We start from the raw sequence: 23,304 nt of genomic DNA on the forward strand, positions 1-23,304 counted from the left end.
GAACAGCTCCCATTTTCATAATTTTTACATTTTGTTCTAGATACTACTCGATAAACTTTTCCGGACTTCCTTTTCTTGACTTTTAATTGCCCATATGAAAGATTCACTCATACCTAATTGTCGTGCTACCTTCGACGCATTTGTTCAAGCACATAATCTAAAGCTTTTCTTTAACTGTCAGAAACTTTCGCTTTTTCTCCCTCTATATTCACAAGTTGAAACAGCGCTCTTAGGTGTCATCATATTTCAACAACTTTTACATTTATAATGAAAAAAAAAGGAAAAGGAGGAGTAATTATTTGTATAAGCGATGCATCAGACTTGTACGGTGTGGGAACTTCCGCTCTCAGTGATGCTGAAGAGATGAAAGTCCATTAACGAAAAAACATTTTTAGTAACCAATAACAAAGCCGATACGGCCACCGTGATTCCCTTACGAAAATTTTCATGTTGCTGGCGAGGAATTCGCGTTACGTCTGGAATTCTTTACTGGAGAAAAAACTCGCGTTATAGCCATTTCGCGTAAGTCGGATCGCGTTGTAGCGGGAGTCGACTGTAGTGCTGTTTATTTTATGTAACCAGGACTTCATGTTTGCTCATGAAATATAGAAATCTTTTTATACAAATGCGGAGGTAATAATCAACAAACTGATAGGTTCCTTCTTGGAAGAGATCGAAACATTAATTTGACAGTATTGTTTTATGATATACAACAAATTCGATAAATCATGGTGTAACACAATAAAAAAAATCATTAAAGCTGAAGAAAAAGCAATCCAAACACCAGCTTTAGAACGTTGAACTATTTTTTTTTTTAAACTCTGTGTTGAGTTGTTATTACCTACTTTTGCAATTAAAACATTAAGAATTTCATTGAGCATTAACCCACTTGCGTCACTAAGCATCGTAAAATATTTTTCTCAACTGTCAATATGAAAAAACTTTGAAAATTAAAACTTGGACCTCCTTCGATAGAGTAAAGAAATATGATATTGTAATGAAATGAAGTTCTGAAAAACAAGAGGAAAAAATAAATATTTCTGTCCTCGTTATATTTTAAATGCTTGAAAATCGCAATTTCAACATCGCAGTCGAAAACGATTTTTAATTTATTAAAAATTTAATTTCATTAAACTTGATAAACGAAAGTTAGGTTCTTTTGTTTTAATTAAAGATTCTTTTTCAAAGTATTGCCGTTGAAAAAGAAATATAATAATGGATTTTTCAGAACGGCATGAACGTTATCAAAAGTTGTATAAAACGAATTTTTGCATTAAAAACGTGATGCAGTCTATGTTAATAAACTTGCAACGAGAAAGTTTATTTGTAGTTGATGGAGAGTAATCGAGATTATTTTTACTTAAAACTTATGCTTTAAATTTTGCATGCCTAATGTTGATAAATGCTAATAAAACAAAATTTACAAATTTTAACATTTTGCTTCTCTTATTTTATGCTGTAGTTTAAGATTAGAGCAAAAGTTTTGGCAAAATTGAATTTTTAGTCGTAAATGAAGTTTATATGGAATTTTGGAATTATAAGCGGAATCTCCAAGCTTTAAATATGCATACTGGACAATATTTTGTGTCTAGAATGAATAGCATCGTCATTTGCATTAATGATTGATGCATATATTTTTATAAAACTTTTTTTTTTCAGAAAAGTAATGTGTATTGGTTCATTTGTTGCAAAATGAACAAACCCTTTTTCTTGAATATATATTTAAAAAAAATTGTCTGAAAATACATTTATCACAATGTGTTTCATTTACGAGTTTTTCTTCAAGAACTGGAAAGTGTTAATGAGAAACGTTCTTGCCTACTCAATTAAAATAACAAAATATGCTGGTTTATGTTTAAAGAGAGCAATTTTGAGTTATGTTGTCTACTACAACGAACATTGATGTCATTCAATTAAATTTTAAAACTGCGATTTGGGGAAAAAACACATAACAGATTTCAGGAGTTCCACAAAGTCAGAACACTTTCGCAAGAAATTCTGTGATCATGGGGAGGAAATCTTCCTGTGTCAAAAACAGGTCTTTTTGAAACTTGTGCTTCAATACCGCATTTCTCCTCTTCCACTTCAATCGTGCTTGAGGCCGCAGCATGCTAGAGAAGGGCATAATCGAGAACTCATAATCGATTCACTCGATTAATGAATCTCATTCAAGTTATCGATTATCTGATCTCGAGTTCTCAATTATCAGATCTAAAGTTCTCGACTATCGTATCTCGAGTGATCAATTATCGTATCTCGAGTGATCAATTATCGTATCTCGAGTGATGGATTACCGTATCTCGAGTTCTCGATCACATTTTGGGTTCTCAATCATCAGATCTCGAGTTCTCTGATCACAGCTCAAATTCTCGATTATCACATCCGGAGATCTCGATTCCAAATAACCGAGAAGTCAATTGCTCGAGATTTCGATTCGAAAGATCTTGCTTGTCATTCTTTCAAGTTCTCGATTTCGAAATATCTCGATTGCAATCGCTCGAGTTCTCAATTTCAAAAGATTTTGATCATCAATCTCTCGAGTTTTCGGTTTCAAAAGATCTCCTTTGTCAATCACTCGATTATGAGAAGTACTCGATTCCCGAAATCTGGATTATCAAAAGTCGAGGGCATATCAAAATAAGTCAGTGAGAAGCTATAGGGTTGTAAGTGGCAAAATTAAAAATTTGTAGATAACCAGTACAAATGGTAGATGAACCTCTCCTCAATTTTGATGCAAGCGATACGACTAGTGCCCCCCTGGTTGGTACTGTCATGCAGCATGACTTAGAAGTTTTTTTCAATAAGATCCCACAGGGGACGCGTGTTACTCAAAACATGAAAATGTCCACTTACATCCCTTTGTTTCTCATAGCCTTATATGCTCTATATTAGTGATTCCCAACCTGTTCAGGGTTACTACTAATAAAGCGGTTTTAAAATTAGTAAATTTCCCCGAAAAGGTTTAGTCTAAAAACAGATTAACTGTTTTCCATCATTTTTCCCCTGAAGTTATTGAATATAAACTAGCAGTACCCACAAGGCGATGCCCGTGCTGAGAATTTAAAGCAAGTTCGTTGAATAAAAAAATCAACGACCCTTTCTATCCCTTCTGATGTGAAATTATAATTTTTCTTCAACTAAAATGCGTACACACATTTTCAAAAACCTACAAGAGGAATCCAATACTCTTTCTATGGAAATTAAAACTGTTCACCGAAACACATACAAAGATTAACAGTAGTTTTGAAACTAAAAATAATCCTTCAACTGTATAGTTCATCGCTTAACGCGCCAAACAACCACGGTACCGCAAACCTGCCCTAGAGCGAGTGAAGTGTTTTTTTTTTCAACACTTTAAAATGTTTCGTCAAATAAACAATACTAAAATAGAAACGTTATAAAGAACAATCAAAATTAAATAATACGTCAAATGAATTTTTTACTTAGATAAGTAACTTTCTTCAGCTATAGAACCTAAACAAGCGTTGTAGAAATAAGGAAAACAAAACCCAATAGAAAAAATCCTACAAAATAACTTGAATATCTAAAAAAAAATACGCATTCAAAGATCTGTTCGTTAACCACTGCAGTCACACAATAGCGTAGCTATTGACACTGTCGGCCAGCGCCCAATCGAGTTATCTTGCCCTGCCATTTCTTAGGAATTCATAGAACTAAACTTATCCCGTCATCTATTAGAAATTCATAGAACTAAACAATTAATTACAAATTTAACTTACAAATATTTCGGGAATGGGGTCGAACGGGATAAAAAGTATCCTTTGTCCGTGTTCTGGTTTTAAGCTACCTCCCCACCAATTTTCAGAAAAATCGGTTCAGCCGTTCTTGAGTTATAAATAGTGTAACTAACACGACTTTCTTACATATATATATATATATATATATATATATATATGAGATGTTTGATACTGCTTACTTCTGACAATTTGCTTAATATTTGGTGCAGTTTTGGTAAATGCTCATTGTGAAGTCGTGCTCCATTTTTATTGCAAGAAATTTTCTAATGCTTTTGTTTTTCTAATCACAAAGTATTACTGGTTAGGCATTTGAAAGTTAGATTTCATGCACATGCTTTTGTATATAACTTTTTTGTGACTAAACTTTACCCCTCACAAACCTCACTTTTCTTTTGAGGGGTAATTACCCCCTGGTTGGGAACAGCTTTTCTATGTAATCATCACTTTCTTAGTGGGTGGTTTGAAATATGATTGAAATTCAAAAGCAACGTAAATAAATCATAAATGATCAAAATTTTTTCAATCTTCTTTCTGTATTATTTTCTGCGACAAAAAAGGGAGAGGCATAATTGTTAAGAATACATAAGATTTGAGCCTTTTCGAAAGAGTCAGATGAGTGCGGGTGGCATATAACCAACCTTTACTTAGTTAGGGTTCTTGTAATAGTTTGGGGCAGAGCTGCGGAGTCGGAAGGAAAATGGTCGATTCAGACTCCGATTCCTGGATTTTGAAATGCCCAACTCCGACTCCGGATTTTTTTAATTGTATTTTTTCATCCCCACCTCTAAACAGAGTTTGAAATATTAATTCCTTTTTATGAAAATTTTTTATTTTGTATTTTATTGTAAACTTAAGATGCATATAACGTTAGAAATTCAATTTAAAAATCTAGTTTTCCAATATTTACGAGTTTAAAAGCGAAATGACTTAAAAATACATTTTGACCATTTTCCATTCCCCTACTAATTTGTTACATTCCTTTCACCATTTTATAACTGAGATCGAACAAAATAATTTATTTCTATTTTTATTTAAATGTGATTACTTGAAAATGTTTGGCAACAAAATCGTTTGCTGACAGTTGCTATTAGTTAAGTTAAAAAGATAGCAAAATAGGGGATGGTTACAGAAAGCTCGGAAAACACTCAAGCCAGCTGATTGCCATAATGGCAGTTATTTTCTCATAAGTATCTTTTTATATATGTAATCGAAACAACTGGCAGTCAGTTTTTAAAAAATGCCAGCACAATCAGTGAAAATGCAAGAAATAAAGAAGCCCGGAGTTGGAGTCGGCATGTTTTCTAACTGCTCCGACTCCGACTCCTCCGACGCAAATGCGTCGTCCATGTTTTTTCTCATCCGACACATGCGAACAAATTTTGTTGCTCAGAAGATATGAACAAGTTTTCAATCCCTTCAAATAATGTCTAATAGATTTCTCTCGAAATAAAACAGTAATTATAGCATGCAAAAGAAGTTATGAAGCAGATGGATAACGTTTCTGCGTTTTAGCCGATCATGACATGAAATGACACACCGAAGTCCCTCGCACCTTTGTCGTAGCCAATCAGCAGTTGCCATATTTTTACATGGTATCCAGCTATGTAAATGTTATTTATATGCGAGCGGGTTATCACTTAAAGATATCTGATTAGATTTTCTCATACTACAAGCTCATTGAAGCATAATTTGTTTTGGCTATACCAGTTAATGTCTCCAGAAAAAAGTAAGTTTCATTTAACTATTGATGTTGAAGTAGATTGTCACCACCACAGTGTCAAAGAGTTTCGCCCATGACTTAATGGCTTGACTCTCAAAATATATCACGACGCTATGGGTAATACATTATTATGCTTATGTACAACAATATTAATTCACATGCTTTGACTTTTGTGTATTTATTTATATTAAAATATTTTTTTACTATTATTGATTATTTTACTAATTAGAAGAACTAAATTCAAAGTAAGTGATGTCTTGTTACAATAAGAGTGATAAGCTTTTAAGTATTTTGCAAATCGCTTCCCATTGCTCACCAAAATAAAACTGCTGAATGGTTTTCTCGGGAAAACTAAACTCACATGCTATCACAGTGCCTTTTATTATAGTTAAAAAAATGTTATATGAACGCTATACTCACCGCAATCTGCTTCATCAGAGTAATCGCCACAATCATTTTCTCCGTCACACCACCATGAAGTTATAATGCACTTTCCGCTGTTGCACATAAACATATCCCGGGAACATGCAGCTGCATCTGCAATAAATTACAACCACGCACTATGTAACAATTTCCCGCCAACTATTTCGATAGAATGATTAAAAATTAAGCTTTGCCTTAAATTAAATTTAAAAAAAACCCTCATTAACAAAAATCAATCCTACTCGAAAATACATTTTAAATTTCCTCTTCAGCAGCACAATCTTAGTAAAAATGGAAAAGGAACATAGTGTAGTTTTGTCCTCAAAAAATGCTAAGAAGCATGCACTTAATGAAACACCTGAGTGCAAAGAATGTGAAATTAAAACTTACAAAATATATTTTCGGGATTTGTTGGAGAAATTAAAATGTTATACATGTTGCTTCCATGAAAACAGTTTCAGAAGTCAATGTGACAGCTAGTTTACAACTTACTTTTAGCTACACTCTTTATGAAATCCATTCAGAAATCACAAAGGGTGATGCAAATTACTAATGCAGTTCCTAATGGAAAGGGTGTTTGTAAAATGCGAAAAGAAAAATTAAGTCAATAGTTCTTTTTTCAAAAATTAAGAAAACAAATTCTTTAATATCTCGATACTTTTCTTCAAACAACTATTTTATATAAGGGTATTTTAAATGAAATAAAAAATTAAAGGCGGTGGTTTAGTTTTTCTCTCTATTACCTTATTTCTCCTCGGGTTGTAGAAATAAAATTTAATAGAGGTTCTGTAAACATTGCGTTAAAACCGAAAATTAAAACGAAAAGTTACATTTAGTGCCTCTTTAGAAGGAAAAGATAATGTCCGGTTTATGAGATAAGTTTTCTGCTTACCTAATAATAACAATAGCGCTAAATATAATAATGACAATGACATAAATTTGCTAAAAATTATTAGTATCCCGTTTCATGTTTGATTTCCGATGTTTTTTTTATTCGAGTGCAAATACTCTAATATACCTGACCCTAATTTCTGAGCGTGTATCCTTAGGTTAAAGAGGTTTATACTAGAATTTTTTACTAAAACTGAGGTAATTAAGGCGTACAAACCTCGTAATTAAAGCGTAACCCGGTAATTAATGCGTACTAATCGCCACAGTTATGCCGATAGTGTAGGACGAAAATCATTTCGCATATTATTACTTCCCATACCATTATCTTAACCAAACGCATTTGCATTATCTATATTAGCCAAAGCATTTTCCTAACTCTAATCTAACCTAAAAATTTGAAATTGACATAAATTCAAGAAATATAACTTCAAATACGTGATTGCATGAAACTAATTTTTCTTCTTACTGAGGTTACTTTTGAACTAATTTTCCTTCTTAAAAATATGTTTTTGGGTTAAAAGAACCATTAGTATCTTCTGTGAGTATTTCGTCTGTTGAAAAAAAAAGCATGATTTTTGTTGTTTTTAAATTTGTTTTATTATTATTTAATTATAACTACACACGATACATGAATGTTAAATTTCCAACATTGCGAATGGATAATTTGATAATCACTTACCACAGTCAATCTCATCACTACCGTCTCCGCAATCGTCGTCAGAATCGCAACGCCACCTGACGGGTATACAGGTGCAGTTGCCATACTGAGGGGTCGTACATGCGAAATGATTGACACTGCAGCTGCATGCTAGCCCCCGGCTATCTGCGCCTGAAAGAAGAAACACTCATTTAGTAATCATGAACGTGAAATAGACTCAATTACTTTCAAATTCCTCCAAATATCCTCTTTGTTTTTAATTTACCAAATATACGCAATTGGCATTTGAAACATCCAAACCTAAAAAAATATGCTGTGATAGTTAATGGTTACAACTTGTGTACTGCGCCAAAAAAAAAAAAAAAAAAAAAAAAAGAAATGATGGAAAACACTTGTTAAGTTTTAAGAATGTTTTCTAAATCTTTGTAATGTAACGTATCACCTGTATGTTCCGTGAAAGATGCTTCCTTCTGCGGGAATCCTGCCGCGTCTGGCATACGAACTGAATTATACAATTGAGGCAGTGAGAAGCAAAGGGACTGAAGTGGCCATTTTCAAGTTTTGAGTAATACGCGTTTAAAGATAAGGTCCTAGGTGGGCTTTCATTGAAAAGTGTTTCTAAATCATGCTGTATAGCAGCAGCTACCAGGGCTATTAGTACCATCTCCTGCCCCAAGACAGAGGAGAGGTTCACCTACCATGTGTACTGGTTATCTACAAATTTTTAATTTTGCCACTTACATCCCTTCGCTTCGCCCTGCCTTGATTATTACCTGAAAGATTATTTACGAAGTAAAAAAAAGAGAACCCAGTGATTGTTGTACAGTGAACTTTATTACGTTCGAGCATTTATTAATATCTGAGGCCCCGTCGTAGGATCCGAACCTCATTAATTACTAAATTGGCTTGGTTTGTAAAACAATCGGTTATGCCTCGAAATGTACCTCGAATAGTTTATTTAGGTTCTTAGTAAGTGATGACGCTTTTACGTTGCTGCTTTCAGGTTCTGCAGGCTGTAAGTCGTTTTATTGTATGCTGACTATACTTAATGAATTTGCCACCTGTGCAATAAAACGTTATTTTATTGCAATCATGATATGATACATAATTTAACCTCAAAAAGGATGGGGAGGGGGGGATTCTCTGAATTTTACTTACGTTGCGTGCTTTACTCAAAATCTATACTGTAAAACCAGAAAACTTACATATATCGAAAATGATGTAAATGAGAAAAAAAAACCGCACACACCAGCTCACACACTACATCCAGCACATATTATTCAGCTGGGACATTTGAGCTTTGAATTCCAGTTGTGATTTTTGCATTCACGAGTTGCAATAGAGTTCTACTCGTTGGATTTCTCATTTCTACAAATGACTTCTATGCTGCCGTGCTAAGCACAAAAGTCGTATCTGCACTTTGGTTCAAAATTGAGTTATTGTCACCAGGTGATTTCTTGTCTAATATTTTACCCTAATGTAATGTTTTATGGCAGTTTGTCGATGGGAAATATATTTTTGGAAATTCTGAAAAAGTTTCATTTGAATCAAATACATGGAGACACACAACTTTAAACGGCAATTTATCATTTCGAACTCAGCTGCAGATACCACTTTTTTGCTTAGCACGGCAGTATACCAATCACTGTTGTGAAAAAACATAATTTGATTTCAAGACGTGAAAATCCAAATGAGAATTTCAGGGGCTACGTGTTGTATGCTGGATGTTTCGTCTGATGTTTTTCTCTAACAGGATTGTGTAAAGTTGAGCGGGTCAGGGATAAATAAAGTCGATTCCGAGTGACATGGAAGCCGCTACCCAGGAGGATCACCCACAATTAGAAGCTAGTGGACCTCAAAAGTTACCTGGAACGCAGATTTCACTCAAGTGGGGACAATTAGCAATTCGTGATTCCTAAGAAAAACAAGAAAAGAAAATACAGAAAAGAAGTTTTCTGAGTTGAGTTGTTCTGCGGAATCTCGCAGACGACTTTTTCTCTCTAAGAACATTCCTTTCTCGAGTATGCTCTAACACAGTCAGAGAATTAAAAAAAATGCAAGAAATAAATAAAACAGCTGGTTTAACAAATTGCATTAATCAAAGCAGATGTAAGTCAAAGATTTAAATTGTGTATCTAAAAAGAAAAGTTATTGACTTTTTCCGAACTTGTAGTGTTTCTTATTTTGCCATATTATGTTACTACCCAAAGTAACGAATCTAGTGCACTCCTTTTTAATTTGGAGCGATGCCAAAACAACTTTAATGTTTCATAATTCCCCTTTTTTCACGAGAGAAATAAATTCAAATGAGGAATTCCACCTTATCTTCTCTTTCAAAAACGGTTTAGGAAAAGAAATGAAAGTATTCTAATTAATAATCGATAAAAGTTCAATAAAATACTCTTTCTGGAATTAATCCGATCAAGTGCTTTTAAAAATACTTAGAAACTTGATTTTCTGGACTATTAATTTTAACGTTTTGTTGTGTTTGCGTATGTTTTCCCTCCCCTTTCAATTTTATTTTTTATCAGTATATGAATGATTGCATTTTCCGTGGAAAAAAAGTGAAGAAATTAAATACAAATGTCTTAAAATTGATTTTCAATTATGTAATGCTTAAAATTATCTATTATGAAACGTAAAAAACGCTAGCTGATTCTTCGGATTTTTTTTTAAATTTTGATCTTTTCCCTCTTAGTTGGCAATCTCTAAGCAATAGCAAACAATGAAACCCTTTTCTTCAAAAATAATTTAACTAATAATTTTCTAAAGTCCTAATTTAACTTTTATTTTAATTTTAATAAAATATTTAAATTTCTATTATCTTAAAAGAAATTAGTAGAAACCTAAAGAAAATAATGGTAGAAACACGTTTTAGTAATTGGAACTTGAGTAACTTTCTTCGATACACCAAACTGTTTTTCCAGGAACAAAGTAAAAAATTTCATTAGTAATTCGATTTCTATGTTTTTTTTTGTAACTGCAATGTATCAATACTTCGGTAATTACTGTTTTAAAAGTTAATAAAGAATCGTAAATACAAATATGTAGGTACAATTCCTGGAACTTTTGCAAAGCATAGAAGAGCTTATACCACAAAAACATTAACACACAAGTCACACACAAAAGAGTATTTCGACGTCTCAAGACTGAGTAACTGGAAAACTCGACATTATTATTTATTCTGGAGAACAAATAAAGGATGTCCTTGTATCGAACTACACGAGGAGAAAATACTAACACTACTTCGAATTTTTTTGGAAGACAATCACCCTACTTGATTTGGAAAACATTTTTAACATTAGAATTTTTTGGCAAAAATGAAAACATAAGACTTATTTGTATAGATTAGTATACACAGGAATTTAAAATCGAATATTTTGAAAAAGAAAAATAGTGAGTTTCAAATAGAATAAAAAGGAAAACAGGAAAATTAAGATGATTACGAGTATGACAATATAGAAAAAAATATACAGTAACATAGAAATATAGCAAGGATTTGCGACGGCCGCTCATTACAAGATAGAGGTACAATGAAAACTGAAGTTAAAAAATAATTTGATCTGTCCAGAGTTGAAATTTTCAAATTTAGTACGCATATTAATCTGGTTTTCTTTGAAATGGTAAATTATTCTTATCCGATTCATGAATTAAAATAGTAAAAGGCAGGGCTGTGGAGTCGGAGTTGAAGAGTCGGAGTCGGACTGATTTTGCGGTAAAGGAGTCGGAATCATTCGAAAACATGCCGAATCCGGGGATCTTTTTTTGCTTTAATTTTCACTGACTATTGTTGCATTTTTTAAAAAACTGACTATCAATTAATTTGATTACATGCATAAAGCACTACTAATAAGAAAATAACTCATTCTGACAATCAGCTGGCTTGATTGTTTATCGAACTTTCTGTAATAGCTACCTACGTCGTCTCCCAGTTTGCTTATTTTCTAGCTTTATTAAACTTAGCGTTTCTCAAAGTGTGTTCCGTGGAACCCAAGGGTTCCGCCGATGTATAAGAAGGGTTCCGCCGCGAGTTAGCTGTTGCGTAAATTTTATTTTCCCCTAGTTTCAAGAAAAATGAATTAATCAAATCAAGGATAAAAAATGTCGCTCGGTATTGAAGTAGTAGCCATCACAGTGTTTTGCCTCCCCATACTAGCATAATCAAATAAATACCTTATGACTTGAGGAAAGTTCTTCATAAGCTTCAGAATTAGTTTATTTTGTTAAATCTCGTTTTCACCTAGTCAACACTATTTATCAAGATTTATGAAGACATGAGTTGGCAATACATATCACTACTTTTCCATTTGAAATATGCTGGCATTCCAAACCCAAAGTTTTAAAAAAGATGCATGAACTTCCAGATGAAATGAGGGATTTGCAACTAAAGCTAATGTCATCAATATTTTCATCTGTTTTCAATGTTTTACGTGAGGAACGCAGGGGTGCTCACCTGGGGGGGGGGGTCATGGTATTGAGGGGTAATCTTCCTTTTTGGGGGAATTACAAAAAGGTTTCCCCCTATTTGTACCACATTAGGTATAAATAGGTAAACGCGTTAAAAGTCTTGGTTTTTTTGGAGGGGCTTCGAGATTTTTAGTGACGTGCACCTTTGATCTTAGGGAGTGAGGGGGGCACCCCTGAGGAACGACAGCTGACAAATCTTTTGTCGATATTTTTGGTGAATCGATTGAAGTAGCTATCTTCAATCAAAGGGAAACAGATACCGCATTTGTTGTGAGAGACAAAATAACATCGTTAAAAAGAAAAATAAATTTTTGTGTTCCCAGCCTAAAAAGGACCACTCAGAATGTTTTGCTCTCTAAGAATATTCATTCTAGAAACAATCTCTATGAAGAAAACGCAGTGCAACTACATATTTCGTGATATTTAAAGCAATTACTGTTCTTTAGAGAAACCTATGACACTGTCCATGCCAGAGTATGAATCCTAATTCACTTAAGAGTTCATCTACTGGTAACCAATTTTTCGATTCAGTTTCGCTCAATAAATTTCTGTTTGCTGTTGAAAATGAATACCGTTATTAGTAACAAATCTGTAGCTCAAAACTTCTTTCGCTCGTAACAACTTATTAATGCAAAACAAGTTTTCCAGCCCTTGCGTACACAAAAAACAAATTTAGTTTTTGGATTCTGCTATTCTGATCCTGCGGTACGTACTGAGCATTCCGACATAAAGCAAAAATGTTTAGCTATTATCAGTTTTACCATGAATATATTTCATTCTTCATACGAATATGATTTGTTGTAGGTATAGTAATAAAACTGTTGCAACAATTTCATGGGAAAATTGTTTTCATAATTAGGGTCTGAATTTTTTATTCATACTGCCTCATAGTTTTTTAAAGGGTTGCTTTCGGTACATAGTTAAATCGTCTGCTGTGGACACGGATCCGAGTTTAGTAAAGCATTGAGTTCTTGGTTAAAGGTCACGGGTTCGATACTGACAACGGTCGAAGATCCACTATGTGCGCTAATTTGATTGGGGCACGTTGAATCAGTTGTGGTCACATTCTTCCAAGGTTTAATCCAAAATCAATACCTTTGGGGGTAGTGCGCTGGTATTGCTTAGTCCCTGGTCAAGCATAAAAAAAAGCTGCCTTTAGGGTCCCTTAAAAACTGGTAAAACTACCTCCGTGATAGGTACGGAAGAACAATCACAGATTTATAGGTCTGAAGACCAATAAATGCATAGTTGGGGCCCCTACATGTCTATCACAGAGCTGCATAAAACATTTATCATGAGCATATTTGTATTTCCTTCAGGGTTCTTGGAACTTCACGATTTATATCAGTCAGTTTTGCGCGACTTGCTGTCTTGGAGGAATTTCAAATTTATGTATCATCGCAACCATCAAGTTGGATAGATTAAAAGTGTTGCCATAGCTTTAATAATGCGCATTGCATAAGCACTGAATAATGAAGGAGAATATTAGTTATAATGGAAGACGAAAGCATTCTAAGTCCTTCTCTTGAGCAGTAGGCGCAAAAATCAAAGGCGAATCCACACGTGTTGCAGTTGAGGTCCCCTTGTATTTCAGTTTTTGTTTGAATTCTTGTATTATTTTCCGAAACATAAGTAGTAACGCTCGAAGAGAAAATCATTCTGTTGTGTCACACTTTTGAAATGATTAGTAGTAAAAATTTATCTGCACTTCTCCCATAGAGGCACGTATGTGTACCAATTTTTATGTTTGACAGACAGCAGTTACGATAAAAATGGAAACCGTTCGTTTTAGCACACATCTTTGAAGAGGTTAGTGGCAAAACTAATCAACATCAGCTCATATGGAGATGCACGTGGATACCAAGTTTCTTCAATTCCATGCATTACGTTTTGAGTTTGAACGCTATCAAGAAATGGTCAAATATATGCTAAACACTAACAAACGGACAGACAGTTTCCAAAAATGGTTAAGGTAGGTTCAGCGCAGCTTAAAACGTGTTAATATGTCAAAATAAGCGAATTCTCAAGTAATCAACAGCTTCTTCTAGGCAATAGAAAGTATAATCGAATGATGATGATTTTTCATCTTTATCATTTTACTCCTCGATCGATAACAGTTTGTCTCTTAGTCACAAACAAAAGTATTATTTCTTTAAGTAAATGCAAATCACTAAGGGTTTCGTGGTCTAAAAAGTTTGGGAACCGCTGATATAACTGATAGCAACTGTCAACAAACCGTTTTGTTGCCTAACATTTTCTAAGTAATCACTATCAAATAATAGTAATATTTTTTACCTCTATTTCAGTTATGAAATAGTAAAAGGAATGTATGTATCACTTGAGCAAGTAGGGAAACTTTTGAGGGTGCTTGGTACATTCAAATAAATGTTGACACGAAAGTCAAAATCCAAAAGATCCGATAAAATATATATACATATATATATATATAATCTAAAGACTTTATCTAAGAAAGTTTGGTTATCTCTAAAAAGTACAAAATAAAATTATTACAGGATTTATTGTTTACAACAGTGCAATAAGTGTAGTTAATCCAATAAAATTAAAAATAAAAATGGAGCCAAGAAATTTAAGTATAGAAAAAGCTATTCATACAAAGCTGTATACCACCGCATTTCGCGTAAAATTTGCTCTAGACGTGGTAGTGTACATGTAACCGCAATACAGTGCAATATTTTTGCTGAAATTTTTAAGATGAAATTTAAGATTTATTGGATAATTTTTTCAGAATAAAAGTATTTCAATTTTTATAAACTATGAAATTAAGTTGAGGTTTTATCACTAGATGGGTGTCAACCGGGAGGGTGAGGGTGGGATCGCCCCTCTCAGGAAAAGTTTTTTTATTTCGCAAAAAAGTGATTTTTTTTCTCTCAAAATTCTCTCTCACTCTTTTCTTTGCTTTCAGAAATTGAAAGCACAGGATTTGTTCAACATCTATTTGTTAAACATTACAGGGGAACAAATTAATCCCTTTAAGTTTTTTATAAAACGGGATTTTTAAGTAATCTCACTTCAGAAATCACAACTATCGAAAAATTTGATTTTAAAATGGAACTTTTAACGTTGTATGCATCTTAAGTTTACAATAAAATACAACGCGAATATTTCATAAACAAGAATTGATATTTCAATCTCTGTTTAAGGGTTTTCCCCCCATCCCATGAGGGGTGTATGTGCTTTAAAAAATAACAATAAAGGCGGAGTCGGAGTTGGACGTTTAAAAATCCTGGAGTCGGAGTCGGCCAATTTTCTTCCGACTCCGCAGCTCTGGTAAAAGGTATTTTATGGCGTGCAATCATTTTTCTCTAGATCAATACATTTTTCAATAATCTGGTTTACTGCTTCCTAGCATTTTCTTAAAATGTTTTAACCATTTTCGGAGTGCGATCTCTTAAGCTGTATTCGAATCAAGAAAAGTAGCTGTGAAATTTACTGTCACTCAGTTTATGTTGTTTTATTATTCTTTTCACCAATTCTTGTGTGTAAAGTGGAATTAGACACTAAACCAGAGCTACACTCATTTTGCTGGTGCTGCTGCCGATCTGCAGTACTGCACCAATTTGTTCTTCTTGATCACATAACGAATGTCACAAAACCAACTATTTTAAAAACTCACAGTAGCCTGAGCTGCAATACAAAGTCAAAAATTAATATTTCCTAAAATTTAAGAGGAACGAAGAGTAAAATTTATCTTAGTTTCAAATACCCCTTAGTGTAGGACCGATATTTTATTTCTTTTATTTCGTATAGGTAAAACAGTTCCTCATGCTTTAATTATGAAGAAAATTGCTACATGTTTTTAAATCCGCATCTCTAGAAGAATAATTATTTAAGTATACAAAATCTAATTTTAGTTTACGAGTTGTTAAATTTTGAATCACAAATTTATTTCCGCTTGAACCAAAGTGAAAGCTTTTCCATTCTTACGTCTCACGTCTGTTGCAAGTACACTTAAAATGTCATTATTACACGCAAGGCATTTTCATTTAAACGCAGTTAGAAACTCTAGTCTAAAGAGTAACTTGTCATCTAATTACGCAAGTACTTATCGACTTTTTGGGGAGAAAACGTTTAGCTAGTCCGATTTTTCATTTTATTTGTAAATTAGAAATTTTGTCTTCGCTTCAAATAAGCTTATAATAAACATTTGTTTGCTCTCCAATTCTATTCAAATTACTCAACCCATAATGTTTAGTTAATATGCATATTTTAATTACTAGATTATAAACATAATTAACTAGTATGCGCATTTGAGGAAAAGAGTACACAATGGCCCGTTTAAACATACATTTCGCATATACCTCAGAGCCAGAGGGACTTAAGTCACATTATGAGAATTTTACAGAAGGGAAAAACTTTATTATGGCTCATGCAAAGGATGCTACGTACGCTCTTTTAACCTTGGTAAAAAAAATGAAAAGGATTGTTTTGAGTTGCGTTTACATGTCTCGATGCGGTATAACCTTCTACATACAATGCACTAATAGACCAACACAACATGTGTTGCATGGACTTACGCCAGTCTTTCTCTGATGTTCAGATATAACAATTAATGAACAATTGGTAATCTTGTTATCTTTATGACCAAACAAAATTTACAGGATATGTTATAGTAAGTATTCTATTTAGTGTAGGTGTGAGTTTATATTTTCATTAAAATAAGTTGAGATAAATTGGCGTCAATACTACTCGTGTAGTAGCCAAAAAACTCATAGTGGTCCTTACTTACTCTAAAAATTTTGTAAGCACTTTCATGATTTTTTTTATAATAAACACTACCTTAAACTATATTGTGACATTTATTTCATATTTTTATGAGTTTTAATTTTTATCATGGACTACTTGCATGTGTACGAATTGGTTTTTCCGAAGCCATATTTGTATCTCTCACAAAAAATATTGTAAAGCGATTCATTAATGTTAAATACAGAATTACATTTACATAGCAATGAGTAACTTTATAAAATATTTGGGAGTTAAAATGTATATTTTCGCAAGTAACGTTTAAAAAATTGGAAATATTTTCAAGCAAAAAATATGCAGTGGAAAAAAGGGTTGCAATAAGTGAAATCAAATTTATGTTTTATAACCCAGTCAATAAAGGTAAAAAAAAAATTGTCGCAACAAATTAGGGGAAAACTGAATTTTTGCTTGATGTTAGTACATAAAGTATACACTAGAAAACACAAAGTATCGACCCCTATCCCCCTTGCTTTCCCCCCTCCCTTATCAACCTTAGAAGAACAGTACTTTGGTTATATGCGTACTGTTCCAAAACTAAAGATCTTTTCATGTTGTTTAGAATACAATTAAAATCCTATTAATATCATTAGCAAATTATGTTCAATACACTTTTTATGTAGACAGCTTATTTTGTCGTAATACTTAACCATTTATGGAAAAGTCACTAAAAACAAAAAGTAACTTCTACAAATTATAGTTTCATATCCGTACGGCTTGGGAAGAAATGTTTTGAATAGTGTATTCACTCTAGGAAGAAAAGAATAGTTCTATTCTGCCATTTGCAGGGACATGTATATACAGCAGCGATTGATTAACACTAGAAAGACGGCGTTTTGCATATACCTAGAAAGACGAGCAGCGGTCACTTTGACCGCCATAGTTAAAAAAATGGAAATTTCCTCCTTTCGGGATTTTTAACCATAGAAAAGATTTGTTTCATCATATCAGAGTTTAATTTAACAATTTAATCGTAATATAGTCTGCAAATAAGTCTCAGATAGCTTTTTTTAATTTTATGTTCGATCAAGTGAAATACACATGCTTTACACAATTGGCATTAAAAAAGAGCAAATTTGTACAAAAAAGATGAAGTTTTTTTAGCATGTAATAGCTAACAAGTACTATAATCAACCATGCATGTGTTTGGTTTAAAAAATATCTTAATATCGCAAGATACCGTACATTACTATCTTTTACAGTATTTCGAAACACTTACGTTATCACATCACCTGTATGTTAGCCATTAACAGTTTTCTTTTCTTTTTTTTTTTTTGGCAATTAGAACGTATGCTCGTAGTTTTATTTCCGCATAATTTATTTTCACACTATTTTAATCTTTTTCCTGTGGTAGATACTTATTTATATGCAGCAAAATTGATCAGTGGAGGTGACTTGTAGGAAATTGGAGAAATAGGAGTTCTGTTTTTGAAATTGTCCCCTTTTTTTCGGCGTCGGTCCCTTTTCCCTTTTTCTTTCACTACTTTTTATATTTTGAGCATCAGTTTTTATTAGCGAGGTTTTTTCTGATTCTAACTCAGAAGAACAATCCTTTTCTGCAAATCTTAGCTCCGAAAAATATTCGCAATAATCTCATGAAAGCAAAATATTCTCATCGCTAGGCATATATTTCTCTTCAGATAAGTCAGACTGTTCATTCGAACCATCTGTTTTAGATCTGCAACAGTTTCAGGAGTTAATGTTCCCATAATTTTTGCTTGTCGTCAACGGTTCTTCTCGATATCATGAAGATAATTATGTGACTGAACACTTCATTATCACCGAAGAAAATAAACATCAATGATTCAAACAAAGCACATGTTTTGTGCACAAAAGAATTCCAGCAAAGATTTTTGGACTTTACCTCTGTTTATATTTACTTCTTTTTAGACCCAAAGTAATTTCACGTGTCCAGTCACATGCTTTTCAAATCTACCTTTCTCAACATTGCCCCCTGTGCAGATAGCAGAAAACTGAAACTATGCAACCAGCAGGTGTTTCGCATATTCCTAACAGTTGAAAGAATTAAACCTCACCAGCAGGTACTACTCAAGCTCAAAAGAACATTACTCACCCTGACAACTAACAATAGTCCATAGTACACACAACTGATAAGAGAAAAAAGAAGAAAACGGATGCATAAAGAAAGGTTCCCTTAGCGGTCAAAATGACCTTAGTCAGTCTTTCTAGGTATAAACATTTATAGCGACTATAATAATAATTCTAAAGGGAAAAAATTACTGTTGTAAGATCTTAATAAATAGTTAGGAAAAGTCAATGAAGGAAAAAGAATTTGAAAATTAAACGCAGCAAATATGAGCATTTGAAAATCGTTTGCGGTCAAAATGACCGCTTCCGTCTTTCTAGTGTTAAATTTTTAAAATCAAATGTAAGATTAACGCATTTGAGAGGAATAACTCAGAACACCTTAAGTAAATGGGTTTTAAGAGCATCATAATTGTTACGACTAAGTGAGGCATTTGAAAACTTTCTATGACTGAAATGCTACAATCACGTGCAGCATGTAGAGCTAAGATAAAGCCTAAAATCAAAGCTTTCAATCAAGGCAATATCCCTTCACGTTTACGACTAAGTGAGGCATTTGAAAGCTTCCTAGGACTGAAATATCACAATCACGAGCAGCATATAGAGCAGTGTTGCGCATCAACCAAAAAAATCAACTAAATTTGTAATTGATTGATTAGTTGACTAAAGTAATACGACTCCCATTTAGTTCAGACTAATATTTTTAGAATTTAATTTAATTGCAGACGAAGATTAACGTTAGTTTAAACTAACTCGTTAGTTGCTGAAAAAAACTAATTTAGTTCAGATCGATTTAGTTCAGATTAAATTAATCAGATTAAATTTAGTCAGACTAAAAATAATCAAATTGATTTGATTACTTTTTTAATTCAGATTAAATTCGTAAAATATAAATATCACATGAACAGAGGCACATTTATATTTTTACGTGTATATACATATTTATGCAAGCATACACGAGTTAATACGTGTACATACGACTACGTGCGGGTATATACGTATATAAACGTGTTATCCCGCGTATGTTCGTGTACGGAGGTATATTTGAAATTTTAAGTAAATATACATATTTATGTGTGCATACACCAGTAAATACGTGTATATACGAGTATGTACGTGTATATAAGAGTATGTACGTGTACACATGAGAATATGCGTCTAGATACGTGTTACCACGAGTATACTCGTGTAAAAAGGTACATTTGTATTTCTACGTCATATTCCAGCGTGCGTATACGAAAAAGTACGTGTATATACAAGTATGTTCGTGCACACACGAGAATATGCTTATAGGTATGTGTTACCCCGATTATACTCGTGTAAAGAGGTACATTTCTATTTAAACGTGTATATACATATTTATGCAGGCATATACGAGAAAATACGTGTTTATACGAGTATGTACGTGTACACAAGAGAATATGCTTGTGGATACGTGTTACCCCGAGTATACTCGTGTACAAAGGTAAATTTGCTTTTAAACGTTGTATATACATATTTATGCGTGCATATAAGATACTACGAGTATGTACGTATTCACACGAGAATATGCATAGAGATAATGTTACACCGAGTATACTCGTGCAAAGAGGTACATTTGTACTTGTTCGTGTATATACATATTTATGCGTGCATATACGAGAAGGTACGTGTATATTCAAGTATGTTCATGTACACACGAGAATATACGTATACAACGTGTTACCCCGAGTATACTCGTGCACAGAGGTAAATTTATATTTAAATGTGGATACACATATTTTTGCATGCATATACGAGGAAATACGTGTATATACGAGTAAGTACGTGTAAACACGACAATAGGCTTATAGATACGTGTTTAACCCGAGTATACTCGTGTACGATGGCACATTTGTTTTTCTATGAGGATACGCATACTTATGCGTTTATAAACGAGTAAATACTTGTATATACGAGTATGTACGTGTACACTCGATAATATGCGTATAGATACGTGTTATCCCGAGTATACTCGTGTAAAGAGGTACATTTGTATTTCTACATGTATATACATATTTAAGCGTGCATATACGAGAAAGTGCGTGTATATACAAGTATGTTCGTGTACACACGAGAATATGCGTATAGATACGTGTTAACCCGAGTATACTCGTGCACAGAGGTGAATTTGTCTTTAAGATAGTACATACACTTTTATGCGTGTATATACGAGAAAAGATTAGTATATACGAGTATGTACGTGTACGCACGAGAATATGCGTATAGATACGTGTTTAACCCGAGTATACTCGTAAACAGAGGTACGTTTGTATTTTTTGATTAAATCTATTTAAGGGGAGGGGAATCCCCTTACGTAAGTTACTCTGAAACAGAACATGCATCGGCCATCTGGATAAAAAAAATGCAAGCATTTTATTCCAATACTAGTCCTCTGAAGTTGAATTGCAATAATACTATTGCTTCAGTGTAGGACCACATGGTATCCCTCAAACTTTGGTTAGAATTAAATTCTAGCATTATGAATTTAATTTTGTGTATTTTTTGGAAGTAGATCGTGTACGCCATACAGCCTTTTACGTACACCAAGGGTACACATCTGTTAAAAACTATTAGTCTTATTTTATTTTGTGACTAGTGATACCCGCACGGCTTTGCCCGTAATAGAAAAATCATAAGGTCTTTTGGTTGGCCTGTATATTTACAAATAATTTATGGTGAATTTTCTCGCCAGTTGGCTTGTACCCATCTTACGGTTCCACGTTATGATAATTTCGTATCTCGCCAATTGACTTGTGCCCATGTTACGGTTCCACGTTATGATAATTTCGTAATTTACTCGTCCATCTTATGATATTTTTTTCTTAAAATTGGAATAAAAAAAACCACATCGAAATTTCAAAAAATCGCTTCGAGGTGCACAGCCCCATGCTACATACTAACTTTGTGCCAAATTTCATGAAAATCGGCCGAACGGTCTAGGCGCTATGCGCGTCACAGACATCCTACAGACATCCAGACATCCTCCGGACAGAGAGACTTTCAGCTTTATTATTAGTAAAGAAGTTTAGAAGCAGTGTGGCTGGCCTACGGGGGGGGGGGGAGGCGGGTGGCGCATTTCAAAATTTAAAGGTTTGTTTTTGAAAATTTTTCGTGTTTTTAATGGTTTTTTTGGGGTGAGGGGGAGAGTCCCCATCCCCCATAATTTGAGTGGGGTGAATTTCTATTTAAGGGGGTATCCCTTTATTTTAGTAACTGCAATAGGGAACAGGCACCGGCTATCTGGATAAGAAAAACTCAATCATTTACTCCAGTAATACCAAAAGCAGTATTGTGTACCAAATGGGGGGGGGGGAGTAGAGTGGGTCGTCGCAAACTGCATCGCTCCAAAAAAAGTTAAAAAAAATATATTGATTTTTAAATGTATTGAATTGAGGGGGACAGCCCCCAACCCCCAATGTCCTCACCCCGTAACACATTAGGGGCTAATTATTATTCATTTGGGGGGGGGGTGAGAGAAAGGTACCCCTGAAAGAATCCAAACGCAACCTGTAGTTTCAACAGTGTAGATTTATTTCAATCTGTTTTGATTAATATAAATTTTTATCTGACGATATTTAATCTGATTACTTTAGTTGACTAAATCAATCTGATTAAATTAGTTTGACTAAATCAATCTGATTAAACTAGTCTGACATAAATCAATCTGAACTAAATTAGTTTTTTTCGCCAACTAACCAAGTTCCTTTAAACTAACGTTAATCATCGTCTGCAATTGAAAAAATCAGATTAAATTTAATCTGAACTAAATGTAAGTCAGATTACTTTAGTCGATAGAGGATTTAGTTGATTAATGCCCAACACTGATGTAGAGCTAAGAGAAAGCCTAAAATCAAGGGACCTACAAGTTCCAAGATGTGTTGAGTCAGCATAACCCTTTCGCTTGCAGCACACTGCAAATAAACCTGCACAATTTGGAACACTTTGTTTCAGAAAAAGTGATCCTAATGTGTGAATGTGCGCTATGAAGTATTCTGAATAAGCTCCGTCAGCACGAAAGTGTTCCGAATGTGTTCTGAATACTGAACCTGTAGTGCCAACACACGAGTCCAGGCAGCAGATGGTTCTTCAACACATTTGAAAACATGTTAGGTCACATTTGGGCACACTTGTAAAATCATTGCTTTCTTTGCTGCAATGAGAATGGCTAGATGAAGATTGGTTGGTTGTACTATATACTGTATGTATACACTATTAAATTAAATGATGTTATTTTTACTGTACATTTTGTTATATTTTTTCAATACTCTCACTCATAAACTTAATTGAAACAACTTTGTGCTACGAAATTGTGACGTATTTCATCACGTCTGCCAAATTCTGCGAAGCTACACAGAAAGTATTAGTAAACATTGATGTCGATTTCAGAATTTTCATCTGTAACTGTTTTGGTCTGGTTTGGAATAATTTAACGCAAGTTACTTATTTCTATTACTATTCATTACATTATGCTTAACATTTGAAAATTGATTTAGCACTCGCAGATCGTTGAGCTTCATATTTTGTGTACATTATACGTTAGCATTTGTACATTAAGCACTTGT

General features: G+C 33.6%; 1 protein-coding gene across 1 annotated transcript in view; it reads right to left on the bottom strand.

Moving 5' to 3' along the window:
• The window catches only part of LOC129223139 (low-density lipoprotein receptor-related protein 4-like), a 161,688-nt gene that overhangs the window by 130,367 nt on the left and 8,017 nt on the right, over positions 1-23,304 (bottom strand). The window contains exons 2-4 of the mRNA XM_054857706.1: positions 9,317-9,365; positions 7,472-7,621; positions 5,899-6,015 (exon numbers count right to left, since the gene is read on the bottom strand). Of these exons, the coding sequence (XP_054713681.1) occupies positions 5,899-6,015; positions 7,472-7,621; positions 9,317-9,365 (316 nt within the window). The remainder of the gene's footprint in view (positions 1-5,898; positions 6,016-7,471; positions 7,622-9,316; positions 9,366-23,304) is intronic.

Source organism: Uloborus diversus, chromosome 5, assembly GCF_026930045.1.
Source record: "Uloborus diversus isolate 005 chromosome 5, Udiv.v.3.1, whole genome shotgun sequence".
Taxonomy (NCBI): Eukaryota; Metazoa; Arthropoda; class Arachnida; order Araneae; family Uloboridae; genus Uloborus; species Uloborus diversus.